General features: G+C 57.6%; 1 protein-coding gene across 2 annotated transcripts in view; it reads left to right on the forward strand.

Moving 5' to 3' along the window:
• STK10 (serine/threonine kinase 10) overlaps positions 1 to 18,088 on the forward strand; it is a 92,219-nt gene that overhangs the window by 55,834 nt on the left and 18,297 nt on the right. For both annotated transcript variants that reach the window (XM_037127865.2, XM_037127866.2), the window contains exons 8-12: positions 7,503 to 7,637; positions 9,186 to 9,722; positions 12,022 to 12,152; positions 15,747 to 15,870; positions 16,316 to 16,495. In XM_037127865.2, coding sequence (XP_036983760.2) covers positions 7,503 to 7,637; positions 9,186 to 9,722; positions 12,022 to 12,152; positions 15,747 to 15,870; positions 16,316 to 16,495 — 1,107 coding nt within the window. The remainder of the gene's footprint in view (positions 1 to 7,502; positions 7,638 to 9,185; positions 9,723 to 12,021; positions 12,153 to 15,746; positions 15,871 to 16,315; positions 16,496 to 18,088) is intronic.

The raw sequence follows: 18,088 nt of genomic DNA on the forward strand, positions 1-18,088 counted from the left end.
AGACCAGCTGTGACCTCAAAGCTGATGCGTTCCTCGCCCAGCCTGGGTGACGGATAGTGTGTATAACCATCCATTCATCCACCGATGTTCCCTGGTGGGGGGTGGGGGGCTGTCGGGCAGGAAGTCCCCAGAGCCCCGTCCTCACGGAGCTGATGATCCAGTTGGGGTGACGAGGCAGATGAGCAGAGACACGCGTGTGACAGGGGAGACGAGGGCTTCACGGCAAACAGCGTGGGCGGGTGGCAGGCCTGCGAGGGGTTGCTCTGCCTGGAAGGGCTCCACAGGTGAGTAGGGAGCCAGTCCGGGGTGGAGGCCAAGGTCTGGGACGTCGGCGTGAGCGGCACGAGCCCGGAAGAGCCAGGAGGCCCAGGCGTGGGAGCTGGGGTGAGGGCAGGGCTGTTGGGGGTGACATCAGGGTGGTATGGGGTGCCCACCCCCGACTCGATGGTTCATGAAAGGGACATGCAGGGCTTGGCAGGTCGTACTTACCACTGTGACCTATTAGAGGAGAAGGGCGCAGGGAAAGGGTGCATGGGAGGGGACCAGGCTGCAGCTTTCAGAGTCGCACGGGGGACACACGGGCTTCCCCCAGCACCAGGGTGTGCCGTGTGTGAACTGCCTGCCCTCGGGGGTGTGCGGCACAGCGGTGAGGTGTGTGGACTGGGTCGGAAAGTCCTGCGTTCAAGCCCCAGCCTGTGCCTCACTGGCCGCGAGACCCTGGGCAAGTGGCTTAACCTCTGGGCTCGGCTCTCGCTCTGAAACAGGGTCATGTTTGTGTCCCCCGGGCAAGGCGACTGTGAGGATTAGAGCGAGAAGATGCTCTGAAGAGCGTAGCCTCACTGGTAAGCCGGTGTTCGAGGAATGCTGGGTGTGTTGAGTTATAAAAAGTAGAAGGAAACCAGGTTGCCCAGGCGGGTCTGTCTGCTGGGGGGTCACGAGTGTATTTGAAGCAAATGCCTGGAGGGCCCAAGGCCTCGTTTTCTGGGTATTGTGTTTGGTGGGGCAGCGTCTCGGGGGCTGGACTGGACCGGCCAGAGCTGCGGGCGGGCGGGCCTTTGGTCCCTGTGAGACCAGAGGCTCCAACTTGTGTGGGGCCAGTTGTTTCCTGCAAGCAGGCCCCCACTCCCCACCCCCCACCCCCCCGCCCGACACATCCGGGACCTTCCAGGGGGAAGAGACAGCTGGTACTCCACCCCCACGTGGCTGCCCCGCAGCCCTGACCTGCGCCAGGAATTTCCGCTGTGTGGTTGGAAAAACGTCCTGGCGGAGCCTTCTCGGTGTGAGGTGCAAAGGGTCTCAGAAGAGGGGAGAGACCCTTCGAGATACAAGAAGCACCTTTCAGAGCGCAGGCCGAGGTCGGCTTTCCCCCGGCCCGCCCCTCCCTGCGAGAGAGGGAGGGCACAGCCCATGACCTGTGCCTTCTGCGGAGGACCCGGGGTTACAGCAGGGCTTGCTGAGGTCACCTGGCCTGGGGAGACCCAGGGAGCTCCGGGTCCCTGCAGCCCCTCCAGAGCTGCTCGTGGCCCTACCTGGGCCCTTGAGTCTGCCTGCTTCCGGAAGCTTCCTCCCGGTCCCTCGTCTTTCCTGCTGTCTGCCTCGAGGTGACTGGCTTATGGCCTCTTTGGTTTATGGGTTGTTCGTTGACTTGCGCAGATGCTCCTTGGCATCTTGTTGCGTAGTGGTGGCCCAGGCCCCGACACCAGGCTCGCCGCCCGGAATCTCACTCTGTGCCCCAGTTTCCTTGGGATGTAGATGGTGCTCCCGTCGCAGAACATGGAGCGAACAAGATCCTCTAAGGCACTGTTTTTAGTGTAATGGCCGTCAGGGGCGCAGTCCAAACTTGCTGAATTTGTTTTTAAACCCACTCATTGTGTCCCACTGTCCTTGTCAAGGTCACCAGCGACTTCTGTGTTGCTGGGCAGCACAGTCAGCTCAGGCAGCGGCAGCAGCAGCCACCACGGCCAGCCCCGGTCGTCCTCGCTGTCGGCCTTGAGTTCTGATTCCCACGTCTTCTTGGTTTCCTTCCTTCTCCCTGGTCACTCCCCAGCCTCCTTCACCTGCCCTCCTGGTCCCCGCCGTCTGCACTCACCTGGCTGACCGCACCCCGTTTGCCGTGACTCCCCCGTTTCCGCCCTGCCGCCCAGCCCGTGCCCAGCCTCCCTTAGACGTCCACTTGGCGCCTCAAACTGAACATGTGCACCACGGACCGTCCTTCCCTGGAGGTGCCCCACCGACGGCTCTCCTGTCTGCCAGCGGCGACCCCACCCTGCCGGTGGTCAGGCCCCAGGGCTTGCAAGCATCCTGAGATACATAAAGCACCCCCACGCTTTCTCCAACACTCCCTGCCCGTCCTACAGAGAAACCTTGCCGTCCCTGGCTTCGGAACATGCTGGAATCTGACCGAGTCTCACCGTCCCTCTGAGCTGCCGCCATCTCTCACTTGGAGCATTGCCCCGTCCCCGGGCTCCCTGCCCCGCTTCAGTCTGTTCTCAGCGCAGCAGCCAGAGCGAACCTGGCAAACCGGTCGGCTCCTGTCCCTCCCTGGTCTGAAGCCCCTAACGGCTCCCACCCCACTCGGTAAAATCCATAATCACAGCGACCTGCAAGGTCTTCCTGTGTAGTCTGCCCACCGCACTGTGACCCCGCAGACCTCTGCTCTCCCTCTGGCTCCTTGCTCTGCGCCAGCCACACTGGCCTGCTTGCTGTTCTTAGGACTCCCCAGCACACCCTGCCTCAGGACCTTTGCACTGGCTCTCCAGGTGGCCTGCACTAGTCTTCCCCCAGACACCTCTGTGGCTGTCGCTCTGTCTCTGTCCTCTCTCCCCCTCCCACCCTGCCTGCCCCCTTTTGTCATTGTGCAAATGTCAGCTTGCCAGTGAGGCCTCCCCCAGCCACCCTATTTAAAACTGCAGGCGTGTGCTGGTGGGTGTAGCTCAGTGGTTGAGCACCAGACTGCCAACCAAAAGGTCACCGGTTTGATTCCCAGGCAGGATACGTGCTTGAACTGTGGCCCAGGCCGCCACCTGGGGGCGTGTGACCGATTCATGCATCTCTCACACATCCGTGTTTCTCCCTTTCTCCCTCCCTTCCCGTCTCTGTACACATAAATAAACTCTTCAAAAAGTAAATAAATAAATTTCCTTCAAAAAAAAAAAGAAAGAAAAAACCCTGCAAACCTGCTCCTCCTACTTCCCACGTCGCTTTTCCCCGCCCTGCTTTAAATTTTCCCCTGGCACATAGCACGGTGGTATATCATTTACTAGTTTCTTAAGTTTACTCTTTTCTTTTTAATCTTCTCTTGAGGACATTTTTTCATTACTTTAGAGAGAGGAAGGGGGAGAGAGAAACATCGATACGAGAAAGAAGCATTGATTGGTTGCTTCCCACACACGCCCCATCTGGGGATCAGACCCACGACCTGGTACGCGCCCTGACTGGGGATTGAACCTGCGACCTCTCAGTTTACAGGATGATGCTCCAACCTACTGAGCCACTCCACCAGGGCGACGATAGTGTTTGTTTAGTTCACTGATGTGTCCTAAGCATCCCAACAGTGCCTGGATGCCGAGGACCCTTAAAAGAATTCGTTAAATGCATTTACTCATTTTTACTTAACCCACTGCTAGGAAACGCTTTCTCCGTGCCGGGTGCTGTTCTAAGGGTTTCATCATGTTGACTGATTTAATCATCATAACCGCCCTGGGAAGGAGGTCCTGTTCGGATCTCTCCACCAGACGTGAGACTGAGCACAGAGAGGTTAGGTAGCCTGCACAAGGTCACACAGCTGGTAAGCGACAGAGCTGGGATTCTGATCTTGGTCGTCTGCTTCCAAAGCCTGTTCTCTTGACTGCTCTGGGAAGCTGCCTCCGAGTGAATGGAGGACAGAAGGAAGAACTGAAAGAGGAGGGGAGAGAGGCAAGGGGTCGGAAGGGCGGGAGGGAGCCCTGAGGGGGAGACGCTGACACATTTCTAGGCTTTTTCTAAAGCCAGTGTTGGTGCGGGGGACTCCGGTCTGGTGGCTTCCAAGCACAGAGGAGAAAATAGGCTCAGGTTCTTGGAAGGGAAGTCTGTGTGGATGGCCACAGGGGCCCTGGCCAGAGGGCGGGAGCCAGCTGGCGTGCTGTGTGACGTCTTGGGGTTCCCCACAGAGATGGCGCGGAGCAGCTGGTCTTCTTCCTGAAGGAGCAGACGCTTGGGGACCCGTGTGTGCAGCCTGGTCTGTCCCCGTGCCGGCCCCACTGGGGCAGTCAGTGCCCGCTGCAGAGTGTTGTCTCTCTAATGGGCCTTCGTGGTTTGGGGGCTGAGGAAATGCCTCCCCTGAACCCCTGCAGGCGGTACAGCTACAGGAAGGGCTGGTGTCCTGGAGCAGTTGACAAAACAGTGTTCTGGGCCTTGTCAGCCAAGGAGGGCCTGCCCCACCTGCCTGCAGCTCTGCTCACCTGCCCCTCCATCAGAGGCTCTCCTCCCCATAGCTTCCCCTCCCCCTTGCTTCCTAAGGACCCCGGGGGCTCTGGGGAGGCAGCAGAGCAGGTGGGTCGGGTGCAGGAAGGCGAGGCTCCTGGCCGTGCTGGAGAGCCACCGATTCGGCCAGCGCGTAGTGTGCCCTGATGCAAACCCGGTACTCCCCGGAACCCGTGCTGCCTCATTTATTCCTGCCACATCCGCTTCAGCCACTGAGGGACATGCCCTGTGGCTGCTTTTTCAAGTTCCCACGTGTGAGGTTGTGCAGTGTGAGGCTTGGGAACCTCTGGGAGCTGTTTCCAGCCCTCTGTTCTAAAAATGTGTGTCCTGTGGGGATGCAGGAGGGGGCGGGAATGGTGGGGAGTTTAGAGCTGGTACCTCAGAGGGTTCTGTGACTGTGATACTGCTGCTGCTGCTGTTGCTGCTGGAGGTAGTGATGGAGGTGATGGTGGTGATGGAGGTGATGGTGGTGATGGAGGTGATGGTGGTGATGGTGATGGTGGTGGTGATGGAGGTGATGGTGGTGATGGTGGTGGTGGAGGTGATGGAGGTGATGGTGGTGGTATGATGTGGAGGTAGTGGTGATGATGGAGGTGATGGAGCTGATGGCGATGGTGGTGATGGAGGTGGTGGTGGTGATGATGTGGTAGAGGTGGTGATGGTGATGGAGCTGATGGTGATGGTGGTGATCGAGGTGATGGAGGTGATGGTGGTGATAATGATGTGGTGATGAAGGTGATGGTGGTGATGGAGGTGATGGTGGTGATGAGAAGGTATTGATGGTGGTGATGGTGGTATAGACAGTAGCTCTCACAGTCTGAGCTGAAACGCCTAAAACAACCGCACTCTCATTCCCAGTGTACCAGTGAGCAAGCTGAGGCTTGGAGGGGTCAGTGACTTGCCCAGGTTGGTGGTGGAAGCAGGATTTTACCCCAGGCGGTCCGGCTCTTCGCTGCTGTTCTCCCCTGCCTCCGGTGTCAGCAAACCCTTACTAATGGTTCCGCTCAGCCACCAGACTGACACCTTCAAATGACACTTTCAGTGTCACTTTAACTGACACCTTTATTGTCACTGCTCTGCCACAGCCCTCCAGTGGCTTCTGAGAACAAAGGCTCAGCGACTCACCCCTGCCAGGGTTCCCTGTGCGCACCACCCGCCCTCCCTTCTGCGGCTCCGCCCCTCCCCTCCCACAGTTCCTGAAGCCCATGCCTCCCGCACGCCAAGCTCAGTCCCGGCTCAGGGCCTTTTCACCTGCTGTTCCCTCTGCCTGGAATTCTCTCTGCCCAGATCTTTCTCCCTGGCAGGCCCCTTCCCATCCCTCAAGGTCTCAGCTCCAAGGTCATCTCCACAGGGAGGCCCCTGTGACCACGGACCTAAGCAGCCTCCACTGCCCAGACCGGGCTGTTGCAGCCTCCTGGTCTTTTGTCACCAGATCTTCAATGACCTTGCTTGTCACTCAGTGATGTACCTGCTGTCCCCACCCTCTGCTGCGAGCCCCCGAGGGCCGAGGCCTTGCCCGTCTCCTTGCTTACCTTATGTCAGCAGCTGGCACATCAGGTGTCACCATGTGGTTGTGCCGTGAGTCAGTGAATGAGTGGGGACATGGGAAAGGGAAGAAAGATGCAGTTCTTCACCCCTTCACTAGTTCGGACTAATTAGAGTCGTCTGAAGGCCAGGGCTCCTGAAGGGGAGTGTGGCCTGTTGCGGTCAGATGTACAAAGTGAGGTGACGGAGTTGGACGGGGTGCTGCCTTGGGGCCCCCCACGAGCGAGTTGATGTAGGTGAACAAGCACATGAAAATGCCTTTCATGGACCTGTCGGTGGGGAATGCGTTTCCAGGCTGCGGGGAAACTTATTTTCCATAGTTGTTCGCACACTTCCCTGCCATCCCGACGCCGCTCCTCTGCACACACGTTTTCTGACAGTAAGGACGGTGAGGTTCCGTCAGAGCCGTCCTGTGAATTTCAGAGGACCCCCTTCCCACGTGAGGACTGCCCCCACTCCCAGCATTCCCTCCGAGCCGCCCCGGGGGAGTGAGGCCAATTGGGGAGCCCCCATCCCTGTCCACACCCAGGGACAGACTTCCTTCCATCTGGGGGGTGCTCGTGTGATGGAACATCTGCCGAGGCCGTCAACGCTCTGGTGTTCTGCAAGGTCTGTGCAAGGTGTGACATTTCTGGAAGCGCCTTGGGACAGAACACACACCACTGTCTTTCAAGCTTTTGCAAGCACACGTGTGTTCTCAGCAGACTTGGTCACAGTCAGCACAGACAGGAAACAGCACGGATGCCCGGCGTGGCAGGGTGAGTGAGCAAGCTGACGTGGGTGTGCAAGAACGTTCTGCTTGCAAGCACAGCAGGAGCAGTGCACCAGTGCACGCGCTATGTGGGTGAATCTGAGTTTCACCTCCTGGTGTGAAGAGAGCCAATCACAGAAGACGATGTGTTGTAGGATTCTGTCCGGAGGAAGCTGAAGGGGGGGCAGGATGAGCCTCTGAGCCAGGCAGCAGGGGCGGGGCGTTGGCCACAGCAGGGGGTGCAGGGGCCTTTCCAAGGTGATGGACCAGCTGATGGGCGTGCTCTCTCTCGGGTGGAGGTTCCTCCAGGTCGGTGTATATGAGAAATATGGAATAAGTCGCCGAGCTTAATGATTCGTGAACTCGGTACTGCCTTTGAAAAGAAAATGATGCACAAAGAAACCGCCCCACCCTCGCGTCAGCTCCTGCGTTGGGCTCAGCAGCACTTCTGTGGGCAGTAGCTTCCTAACCGTCATGGTCTCCCCGTGGGTGTGCCATCGCTGTCTCTCTTCCACAGGCGAGGGGCCTGCAGCTCGGACAGGGACAGTCACACGCTTGGTGTCACAGAGTCGGGATTTGCCCCCTTTCTGTCACACACAGGACTTTCCGAGCCGCCTCTGGGTCTCTCGTACCAAGTCCGTGTTAGCCCAGCCAAGTTGCTTGCCCTCCTCACCTGTTCCCTCCCTCCCTCCGCTCCCGCCCCTGGTCCAGAGTGGCTCTAACCTGGGTATCTTGTCCCCCTCAGCACCCCTTCGTCAGCAGCGTCACCAGTAACAAGGCTCTGCGGGAGCTGGTGGCGGAGGCCAAGGCCGAGGTGATGGAGGAGATTGAAGACGGCCGGGATGAGGGGGAAGAGGAGGACTCTGGGGACACCACGTCTGTAAGGACCCGGGGAATGGCTGCTGGGGAAGGCCGGAGCCCCTTGGACCTCGGCTCCTGTGAGCGGGGCAGAAAGGTCTCCTTCCCGCATCTCCCCAGCTTACAGATCAAGGGCTCCCGGGAGTGTAGAATTTCATGTGAGACCCAACAATTTTTAAAAGTTGGTAGTTGGCTCTTTGCGTCCCAGCCTTTTCCCCACGTGGCTCACATACCAAACGTGTGTACCAAACGTGTGTGTTTGAGTGTGCATGGGGCTGTATGTGATGAGAGGCCACAGGCTGAGGGGCTCTGGCCACCCCAGACCCCGCCCGGCTGCCCTGAGGGCGCAGGGGACCGCGTCTAGGCCCATTTGTAACTCATTTGCAGCTTCAGCACTTGGCCGAATTTAAATGTAAACAAAAGCTAATTTTTTTTAAGTGTAAAGCCATCTGGGCCCAGGGAATCATGTCTGTGGCCGGATCCCGGCCTGAGCGGCTGCGTCTGGGCCTCTCTGGTCCAGTGGTTTGTGGGGCAGGCGGGGTGGGGGCGGGTGCCTCTGCCAGAAGAGCCATTTGTTGTCCAGATGGTGCCACGGGCCCGGTGGGGCAGGGGCTGGGCGTTGCTGTGTGGGGACAGGATCAGACCTGAGTTTTTGAGAGGGTGGATTAAAGTTGCTTCTGGAAGCTTCCATATCCAAGGTCAAAAACCATCAGACTTCAGGACCCCAGGGAATGCTTCCAGTGGGAGTCCGTTGATGCCGAGTTTGAGACTAGGCAGAGCAGCCTACGGGACTTAGATATCGAAGTCAGCACAGCAGTTATGTCAGCAGGAAGGATGGACTCGGCCGGGCAGGGCTTGGGCTCTGGGGCCAGGCCCCCATCCCACCCCGACCCAGAAGGGGGCGGCGTGGGTGCTCACATCATTCAATAGGCTGGACACTTAACGTGTTAGCCAGATACATGGGTGTTCTCTTTCGTAATAGCAACATTTCCAATCCTTTCCTTTCCCTCAAAGCTCTGAAGACAAAACATTAAAAAGTTCGTGGCTGGTAGGCAAAATCTTGCCCCTGGATAAATGTATTTTGGGTTTTATGCAATTTTGTAAAAAAAAAAAACCAAAACTTTAAGTAGTTGCCGTCTAAAAATCAGATGTATAAAAATCCAGATTCTTGCTTGTCTTGGAAAATGTGGGAAGTCTGGCCGTAGGGGACCCACTTCTCCACGTTGTCACTATTGGCTGGAGCAGGGAAGCCAGTGCCCCTTTCAGACGGGGGGTGTCGGCCAGCAGGTCACAGCTGCCTGCGTTCTTAGGAGGAACGACAGGTATTGAACTGAGCTACAATCAGAGAGAATCAGCAGGTTCCCATTCCTCCAGACAAGTAGTGATTCGATTGTTGGTTAGGCAGCAGTGAGTGCTGGGGCCTGCGGCTTGCTGGGGTGACACCGACTCCGCCTCCCTGGCCAGGGCACACGTCACCCTGTTGGGGTTTGACCTGCAGCCGCACGTTATCTCTGACTGTTGCCTTGCACACACAGCAGCCTGACCTTGACTGCCTTTTCTTTTCCCCTAGTCTATGGGGAACCACACGCCCAACTCTTCCGAGGTGACTCAGGTGAACCTCAGTGCCGACAAGGAGCCACTTATCACCACAGTGCCACCCAGCCAGCCTCAGGACAGCGTGAATGGGCCCATCCAGCCCTCCGGGGATAGATCCCTGCAAACCACCAGCCCCCAAGATGTGGCCCCTAAAAATGAGAACGGCCTAGCAGTGCCCGTGCCCCTCCGCAAGTCCCGGCCAGTGTCCATGGGCGCCAGGATTCAGGTGCCTGAGGAGAAGAAAGTCGCTGACCAGGGTGGGGACCTTGGTCCAGCAGCCAGCCGGTCTCCAAAGACAAGCCAGAGCCGTCCCAACAGCTGCGCCCTGGAGGCCTTGGTCAGCGAGAAGCTGGCCAACGGCAGCCTGGAGCTGCCCGCCCAGGCCTCTCCTTGCCCAGCCAAGAGGGACTCGGACTGTGGCAGCCTCTCCACCTCCGACAGCGTGGACTACGGTGCCTCCCTGTCCGCCGACCTGTCCCTGAACAGGGAGACAGGCTCTCTGTCCATCAAGGTAATGCCGCCTCTTGTGCACAGGGTGGGAGCGAGATTGTTCCACTGCTGGGCTGGGGTTTTGGGGATGGTGGATGGCTGCCTTCCATTTCCATGGCTCACAAGGATTGCTCTTTTTTCTTTTTTAATGTAATTAATTTCTCTAATTTATTTTTTGTTTTTTAAAAGATTTTTTTTTTTACTTTTTAAAGAGAGGGGAAGGGAAGGAGAAAGAGAGGGAGAGAAACATCAATGTGTGGTTGCCTCTTGAGTGCCCCCTACTGGGGACCCGGCCTGCAACCGAGGCATGTGCCCTGACTGGGAATCAAACCTGAGACCCTTTGGTTCTCAGGCCTGCACTCAGTGCACTGAGCCACACCAGCCAGGGTAGAATGCTCTTTCTTTAAAGGGCTTTCAGTTCGACTTGCAGGTTAATCTCCAAAATGTCCGAGCTCAGTCTGGGGTTTAGTCATGTCAGACAGTTGGTTTGGGGTTAAATGTCAGTCTGGGTTTCCATTTCAATTGGGTTTGGTTAAAGGTCCTGGTGAAATCGGGGAGAGAGTCTTGCAAAGTGCTTTAAAGAAAATGAAGGTGACCCCTTCGCCAGTGCACAGATGAGCAAGCAGGGACCCAGGCGGGAACTGGGGAGCTGCGGACCCCACACTTGGGGCTCAGGACCCCGAAGGCCATTCTGCCTTCCTGCTGGGACTCTGGCCTCCACTTCCTTCACCTCTGGTGGCCGGGGGGGCTGACCTTGTCACCTGCCTGCTCTGACAAATCTCGGACGTTCTTCACCTCTGGTCACGTACTTGACTAGGCCGGTTTTAGGGAAGTTACTGTATCTTTTTGGCTTTTCCTTTCATTGTTCCCTTGGGGAAAAACACAGGAGAAACTCCAGTATCTGCTGGCTGAAAGGGCGCGAGGCCGAGGGCCAGCGCAGCACACCTTGGCGGGGGGCGGGCAGTTTGAACAGGCCACCAGCACGGGGGTGGCCTGGGAGGCAGGAGCTTTTACCTGCAGTTACAGGCGGGACCCATCATGAGAGGTGTCCTGTCTGTTCTCAAAAAGACATTAAAAGAGTGAAAAAATAATTAAAAATATAAAGAAAAGCTGTGCACCCAGAGCCGGGGCCCCGCCTCTCCTCAGGGTGTTTGACAGCGAGTCTTGCAGGCCGGGCGGCGGTGAGTCAGGGACACGGCTGCTCTGATAAGAGTCCACTGGCTGCGTTGGCACCCTGGGCGCGCCAAGTAACCTCCGAGGCGGGTGGCCCTGTGACTGTCTTGAATTGAGTCCTAGGACACGCGAGCTGGATGCAGTGGGGAGAAGACAGTCGGGTGCCACTGTCCGGTGCCGTCCACAGCCCCTGGGTCTCCACTGAGCGGGGGTTGGGGTCACAGTGACTGCGAGGACACAGAGACTTACGGCCCGAACTGTCCTGGCCCTCCCTTCCCCTTCCCCATCTCTCCCCCTCCCTCTAGGACCTGCAGGTCCCAGGGGGGCATTGGAAAGGCAGGGCTGGGCCACTCCTGGACAGGACTCCAAGGCCAGTGGGAGGTTCGAGAGGGGGCTGCGCTGACCCCTCCAGCCCAGGCTCACAGGCCCTCATCCGAATCAGGGAGGACTTTCAGGGCGTGTCGGGGTGCCTCTGGGGCCCTGGCCGTGCTCTGTAAATGTGTGAAATGCATGATTATTCACAGGAAAAGGTAAAGACTATAAATAACCTTGTGGTGCCCCAGACGGGTGTGGCCTTCAGTGGAGGTCAGGGTCAGCTTCGGCTGCCAAAGCAGTTATGAACTTGGTTTTCCGGGCTCTGTGGATTTTGGCGCTGTGGACGGAAGACTGAGTCTGCAGTACCGGCTGTCAGACGTAAACACCAGGCACTGAACCCCGCCGTGAGCTGGGTGCCGCCCTGCACACTGCCCTATGCATTTTCTCACCAAACCTCAGTCACCTCCCTGGGGGACAGGCACTGTTTTTCTCCTCCCATGACACGCTGAGGAAGCTGAGGCTCAGGCAGGACAAGGGACTGCCCGGGATCACAGAGCCAGTGGGTGACAGGGTTAGAAATGTCCTGTGTGTAGCGTGCAGGCAGCAGGGTGGTGGAGGGCATGGGCAGTGTCTGATGGCCAAGGTCAGGGAGAGGAGAGGGGGTGATAAGTTCAGACACTCAGACCTCCGGGTTGAGAAGCTTAAAGCAAGGGGACCGTGGACAGCCACGTCCTCCCTGGGTGTGGGGCCAGGAGGGCAGTGGGCCGCACCCTCTGCCACCCCGGACTCTCAGCTGAAAGGCTGAGCTTTGCCTGGTGATCTTCCCCGGCCAGGACTCGAGGCTGCACAATAAAACCCTGAAGAGGACCCGCAAGTTTGTGGTGGACGGCGTGGAGGTGAGCATCACCACCTCCAAGATAATCAGCGAGGACGAGAAGAAGGACGAGGAGATGAGATTTCTCAGGCAAGCCTGGGAAGGGGGGGGTGATGTCAGGGGGGTTGGCGTGGCGCCGGTCTTTGGTGGGAGAGCTGTCTGGGTAACAGAAGGGACAAGTCGAGACGGGAAAAGGAAGGTGGTTTTGCTTGAGATCCTGTACCCACCTGCTCACCCACCAATCCACTCACCTATCCACCCACCCGCTCACCCATCCACCCGCCCACCAATCCATCTGCTTACCCAGCCATCCACCCATCTATCCACCCCCATTCACCCAGGCATCCACCCACCTGCATCTACCCACCCATCCAAGCTTTATCCATCAGTCTATATATCCACCCACCAGGTTGGGGAACATGAACATGTTGGTGGTGCCCCAGGCAGTTGAGGCTGTTGGCTTTGTAGAAGTTACACCCAAAGGGCCAACACCCAGCACACGAGATGACCCCAACTGTGGGCACACGAAGGAAGTGATGGACGATATGAGAGCGAGAGGCTGGGCTGTGGGGGGGCCGCAGCTCTGAGGGAGCCTCCTGAACAGAACCCAAGGGTGAGAGGAGCCCCGGGCACTGCCAGTCTGAGGCCTGTCCAGGGAGCTGGGAGGACAGGGCGGGGGTGCGGTCCCCGGAGGCCTCAGGGCCGGGGTCGGGGTGGAAGAGTGTGGACTTTGCGGCAGCCGGGGTGATCCTGCTGGAGCGTGCCCAGCTCTTACGTCCCTTTGGCACGCTGGCCCTGCCTGCGGTGTGAGGATGGGCTGCAGAGACCCGTCCAGGACAGTGGCCAGGAGGAGGTGGTCAGACCTAACATACATCTTGGAGGCCAAACCGGTGACACAGAGAGGGGCTGTCTGGGGAGGAGCGGGGAGGCAAAGCTGGAGCCCCCTGTGTACTTTTTGGGTGCTCAGGCCCCCAACAGCCCTCCCGAGGGAGACCCTATTTTCACCACTTCATAAATGAGGAAACTTTTGGGCAGGTCGCCCGGGTGAGAAGGGGTCCAGCTGCCATAGCCAGGCCTGTCTGCGGGACAGTTCTGCACAGTTCCCGCTGGTCGTGAAGCTTCCCTGGGGTCTTCCAGGCACGGGCCGAGGGGCTCAGCAGTTGGGAGACCTTGGGGCCAGGCCTTTGCAGGGTAAATTTATTTTTGGTGTAGAGAATATTTCCAGAACATCAAACCCATCCATATTTTTGAAAAGCATAAACATCCAAAAGCCACAAAGAAGCAGTTTGGGGTGCCTTGGGCCTTCACTTGGCGTGGTTCTGCGTACACACGTGTGCGTGCACATACACACTGTGGTGTCATCTGTGTGGATTGGGGCAGTGAGGAGGAAAGGGTCGCTGTTGGCAGATGACACCACCTTCTGTGTGAACGGTCACCCGGGAGGTGACCCGTGTTCCTCAAGCGTCAGACCTCAAGGGTTGGCTTTCCATCAGGTGCCCCCTTGGGCCACTCGGGTTTCTGGCGCTAAAATCCCAGACTGACCACTCTCCGTGGAGAAACCGTGCCCTTCGGCCTGGCCCCCGCCCCCACCCTCCCCCTGAACCGAGGCGCTGTGTGCTGCTCAGGTTTGGAGGATGAAACCGGGCTGAGGTTCGGGAGAGGAGCTCACAAGGAAAAAGGCTTTTCTTGCCTGCTGCCGTGGTCGCGAGGGCCATGTCCTGTGAGCCTGGCCAGGCCACCAGGCTGCAGGGGTGCGGGAGGCGGTGACCGGCCACCCACAGCTGGCCCAGTACCTGCGCCACACCGGGGTCCTAGCATTTCCGGAGGATCTGGTCATGGGCGGTCCTTTGAACCATGTGACTGACAGTCACTGTCCCAGACTGAGACTCCCAGGTCAGAGTTCCTTCTCTTTTTCCCTGAAATGGTGCTGGTGCTGTTCTGTCGGAGAGTGCAGGGAGGTTGGGAGGTGCCGGTAGAACCTGGCTCTTCCCATCTTCCTGTGTCTTTCGGTCCGTTGTTCTGTAAGCCTGTTTCTCTTGAGTCAAGATTTCCGTCTTTCGGTTAACACTCTCGAAAGCGCCTCCTGCCTCCTCACTTCCCAGAGAGCAGAGGCTCAGAGGGAAGCTCCTTGATGTGGCCACACGAGGCGTCTCTGGCCTTTCCCAGAGATGGGCTCTGCTCCCTCATTATCAGTGGAGAAGGCGCCACTCCAATTGCTGGCTGCGTGACAGGACAGGCATCCTCTGGTTTAACAGTCCGAGAGCCCGAGCACCCGAGTGGTAGAGACACTCTGCCCCCTTTCACAGCTGCAGGAGCCCCGACCTGCCGAGACCGGGTGAGGCCGAGGCCCCGCTGCAGTCAGCGGGGTGGAGACTCGAGCAGGGTCCCTCTGACCCCGGAGTGTGCGCCCCCTCCTCCCGCAGTGGCTCTCCCCTCTCGGGCGGGCGAGGCAGGCAGCACAGTGGGGACCCCAGGGTGCAGGCCGCAGGTCCCCCACGAGGCCAGCACACGGGCTGCCGGGGAGCCCCCGGTCCATCAGGGGGCCCAGGTTCTTCTTTTCTGATTACAGAAACGGTCCCTCTCAGTTTTCCGCGGGCTCACTCGGAAAGAGCCGCAGTCATCAGATGGGGGGGCTACCCCGCCAGTGTTTTCTGTGAGCACGCACACGCAGGTGACGCAATTCTGTAGAAAACTACGGTACATTGTGTGGTTCAGGTCGAGTTTTTTTTTTATGGTATTGACATTTTGAATAGGTAATCTGATATTATCCTTAAGAACTCAAAAAGAAAAAAGGGTAAATAGTGAAAAATCTCCCTCGTTCACTTTTCTGCCAGGCCCCTATTCCCTTCCCCGTGTTACTGTTTTTCTATGTAATCCCCCCAGAAACACACAGTGTTTACATAGGGGAGTAAACACACACAGACACACGTGCACACATATGTTGACGTTTCGCCCAGATGGCAGCAGACCGACCCCCTGCCAACTCAGAGACTGTTCTGTGTCTGTTGTAATGAACGGCTGCACAAATACATGTTTCCCACGTCATTAAGTATCTTCTAAAACCTGGTTTTTAACGGTCCTGTAAAACCACATCACGTGGATACGTTTGAATTTAATTCGATCTCTACTGATGGGCATTGAAGTTGATTCCAATTTTGTACGGTGACGAATAGCGTTGTTATTAATATCTGCATTCAGTTTTGTTGTGCATCTGTGCGCACTGCTTTAGAATCACCGCCCAGAAGTGGAACCATTATCTCAAAAGGCATACACTTATTCCGAATTGTCCTCCGGGAATGCTGTACCCATTTATACCTCAGCGGGTTACAAAGGTAGCAATTTCCCCTATGATCTCACCTGTGTAGTTAATCAGAATGGTGTTTCTTTAAAATTTACACTTCATGTCCACGTAGGCTATTTAAAAATTTGTCTTCCGTTTCATGTCTGTGTCACTTTTTAAAAACTAGGATATTCCTGTTTTATTGATTTGTGAGCACTCTTTACATATGAAGGTTGTTGATGTTTGTCCATAAATGTCAACTGAAGCCTGAGTTCTGACCCTGCCTCTGCCCCGGAATAGTGTGATGCTGCTCCACACTCCGGCCCTCCGTGTCCCCCGCTGTGAGTTACAGGATCTCTGGGGACACTTTCTGATGGAGACGGCCACCTCTTTTAACCCTCCAGGCGCCAGGAACTCCGAGAGCTCCGGCTGCTCCAGAAAGAAGAGCATCGGAACCAGAACCAGCTGAGCAGGAAGCACGAGCTGCAGCTGGAGCAGATGCACAAGCGTTTTGAACAAGAAGTCAACGTGAGTGTGAGAAAAGTTGGGTCCCTTAAGCAGAAGCTGTGGAGTGGGCGTGACTGTGCGGCGGAGAGGGATTCACAGTTGCCCGACTCCTCTGGTGTCCCCATGACATTAGGCACTGCCTTGTTGTAAACACGTGAATTCCATGAAGGTGACAGCGCTCCTGAGTTATACAGGAGGGTCCCTAGAGGGAAAGTAACCTGCGTTGAGGATCGTGCAAGAACCTTGCAAGGTTGATGGTCTTGTCTCCCTTCTACACACGAGGGAAGAGACTCAGAGAGGTTAAGTGACTTCTCCCAGGTCACACAGCGGAGAGGTGATAGAGCTGGGATTTAAGCCCAGGTCTGAGAACAAACTCTGGGCTCTCCCACCCCCACTTCTCCCATCTCCCTCCCCCCTGGTGACTTATAAGGTGACTCTGCTGAATTCCTCCTCCCGCCCTGTCCAGGCCAAGAAGAAGCACTTTGACACGGAGCTGGAGAACCTGGAGCGTCAGCAGAAGCAGCAAGTGGAGAAGATGGAGCAAGACCACGCCGTGCGGCGCCGGGAGGAGGCCAAGCGGATCCGTCTGGAGCAGGAGCGGGACTACACCCAGTTCCAGGAGCAGCTCAAACTGATGAAGAAGGAGGTGACTGCGTGCTGAGTGGGGGCAGGGCGGTCTGAGAGCACTGGGGCGCTCTCGGTTGTGAGCAGTCGAAACCGCAGCTCAACCTTGCCCGGGCAACAGGGGCCTTAGGGGAGCTGGTTTTCCGAAGAAGCGCGTGTCCGGGTGGGTCTGCATCTGTGGCTCCGCCTGCACCGTCAGGAGCTACTCCTCCGTCACCGGGGCTCTGCTTGCCTCTGGGTTGGCTTGGCTCCCAGGCAGGCCTTCACCGTGGGGTCTCGGGCAGTTTCCTCCGTACCTTCCAGCTTAGCGAAGAGAGCAGGGGAGAAGGGGTGGACGGTGGCCAGGGGGATTTGAGATGCTGTCACCAGAAGGGGCTGTGGGTGCTGCCAGGACAAACACACATGTCGTCTGTGCCTGACCCTCTCTTCTGCCAGAATAGCGGTCCCTGAGTTTGGACCCAGGCAACCTTTTCCCTTTCCCCCCCATCCAGCTGGAGGGGGCGGGGGAGGCGGTCAAGACGGGACAGGGTCCTGAGACAAGGGGAGCAAGGAGGCGTGGCTCTCAGCCTGCCCTGGGGAAGGGGGTCCCAGAGAATAGTCCGCACCTCCGTGGGTTGGCCAGACACCGGGAGGCCACATGCGCTTTCCTGCCTCTCAAGAGGAAGAAGAGGTGGAAGTCCTGAGGGTGGCTGTACCAATCCTGGCCATTCCCAATCTGCACATGACGCTAGTGGGGGCACAACCTCTGGGGTAGTCCACGGTGGGGCCACCCCAGAGCCCGGCTCCAGACTTCAGGGTGTTGGGCGTGGCGCTTGGTGTCTCCAGGGGCCTGTAGGGGCAGGGCTGGGGCTGGGTGGGCCGAGGGAGGCACTCGCCACAGGCACGGGATTTAAGAGAAGCTCAGGAATCAAGATAAGTAACATTCTAAGGCAACGCGTTAAGATAAAAATGCACGCACAGTATTCGTGATGACAGAATATCGGCTGTGTAAAATAAAAACAGGATCCAGCAGGACGGGGATTGAGGGGAGGCAGTGAGGCCGAGCCCTGCAGGCACAGGGCTGACTCCTGTCTGTATTTAAAATGTCAATGTGTATTGATTTTACTTTAAACTTATACTTATTGATTTTTAGAGAGAGGGGGAAGGGAGGGAGACTAGAGGGAGAGAAACATCAGTGTGCAAGAGGTGCATTGCGCACCCCCAGCCGGGGACCTCGGCCTGCATCCTCCCAGCTCAGCAGCTCCAGAGGCCAGAGGGCAGCGTTTCCCAGGTGGTCCCAGCAAACGCCCTGCAGCCCTCACGGGCCCAGTAAGGGCCACGTGTTTCCTCTGCACCAGTCCCTGGGGCCAGGGCTTGGGGATCATAGACCCAGCCTCCAGTCAGATGGGGTTGGGGCGTCACCCCCACCTCACCCCAGGAACCGAGGAGAGGTGCCTAAACCGTGCGTTCTCAACCGGGGTGATATCACCACCGTGGGGTTAAAGCAAAGGAAACCCGAGAACAGACTCAGAGCATATCTGTGGGGTCGGTGTTTCGTGGGGGTGGGCAGTGAGGAAGGAGATGTCTACAAGGGTCGGGAGGGGGCAGTAATGGAGAACGGGGCGGAGAAACCTGC

Source organism: Artibeus jamaicensis, unplaced genomic scaffold (assembly GCF_021234435.1).
Source record: "Artibeus jamaicensis isolate MK-2021 breed Jamaican fruit bat unplaced genomic scaffold, CSHL_Jam_final scaffold_3151, whole genome shotgun sequence".
Lineage (NCBI taxonomy): Eukaryota > Metazoa > Chordata > Mammalia > Chiroptera > Phyllostomidae > Artibeus > Artibeus jamaicensis.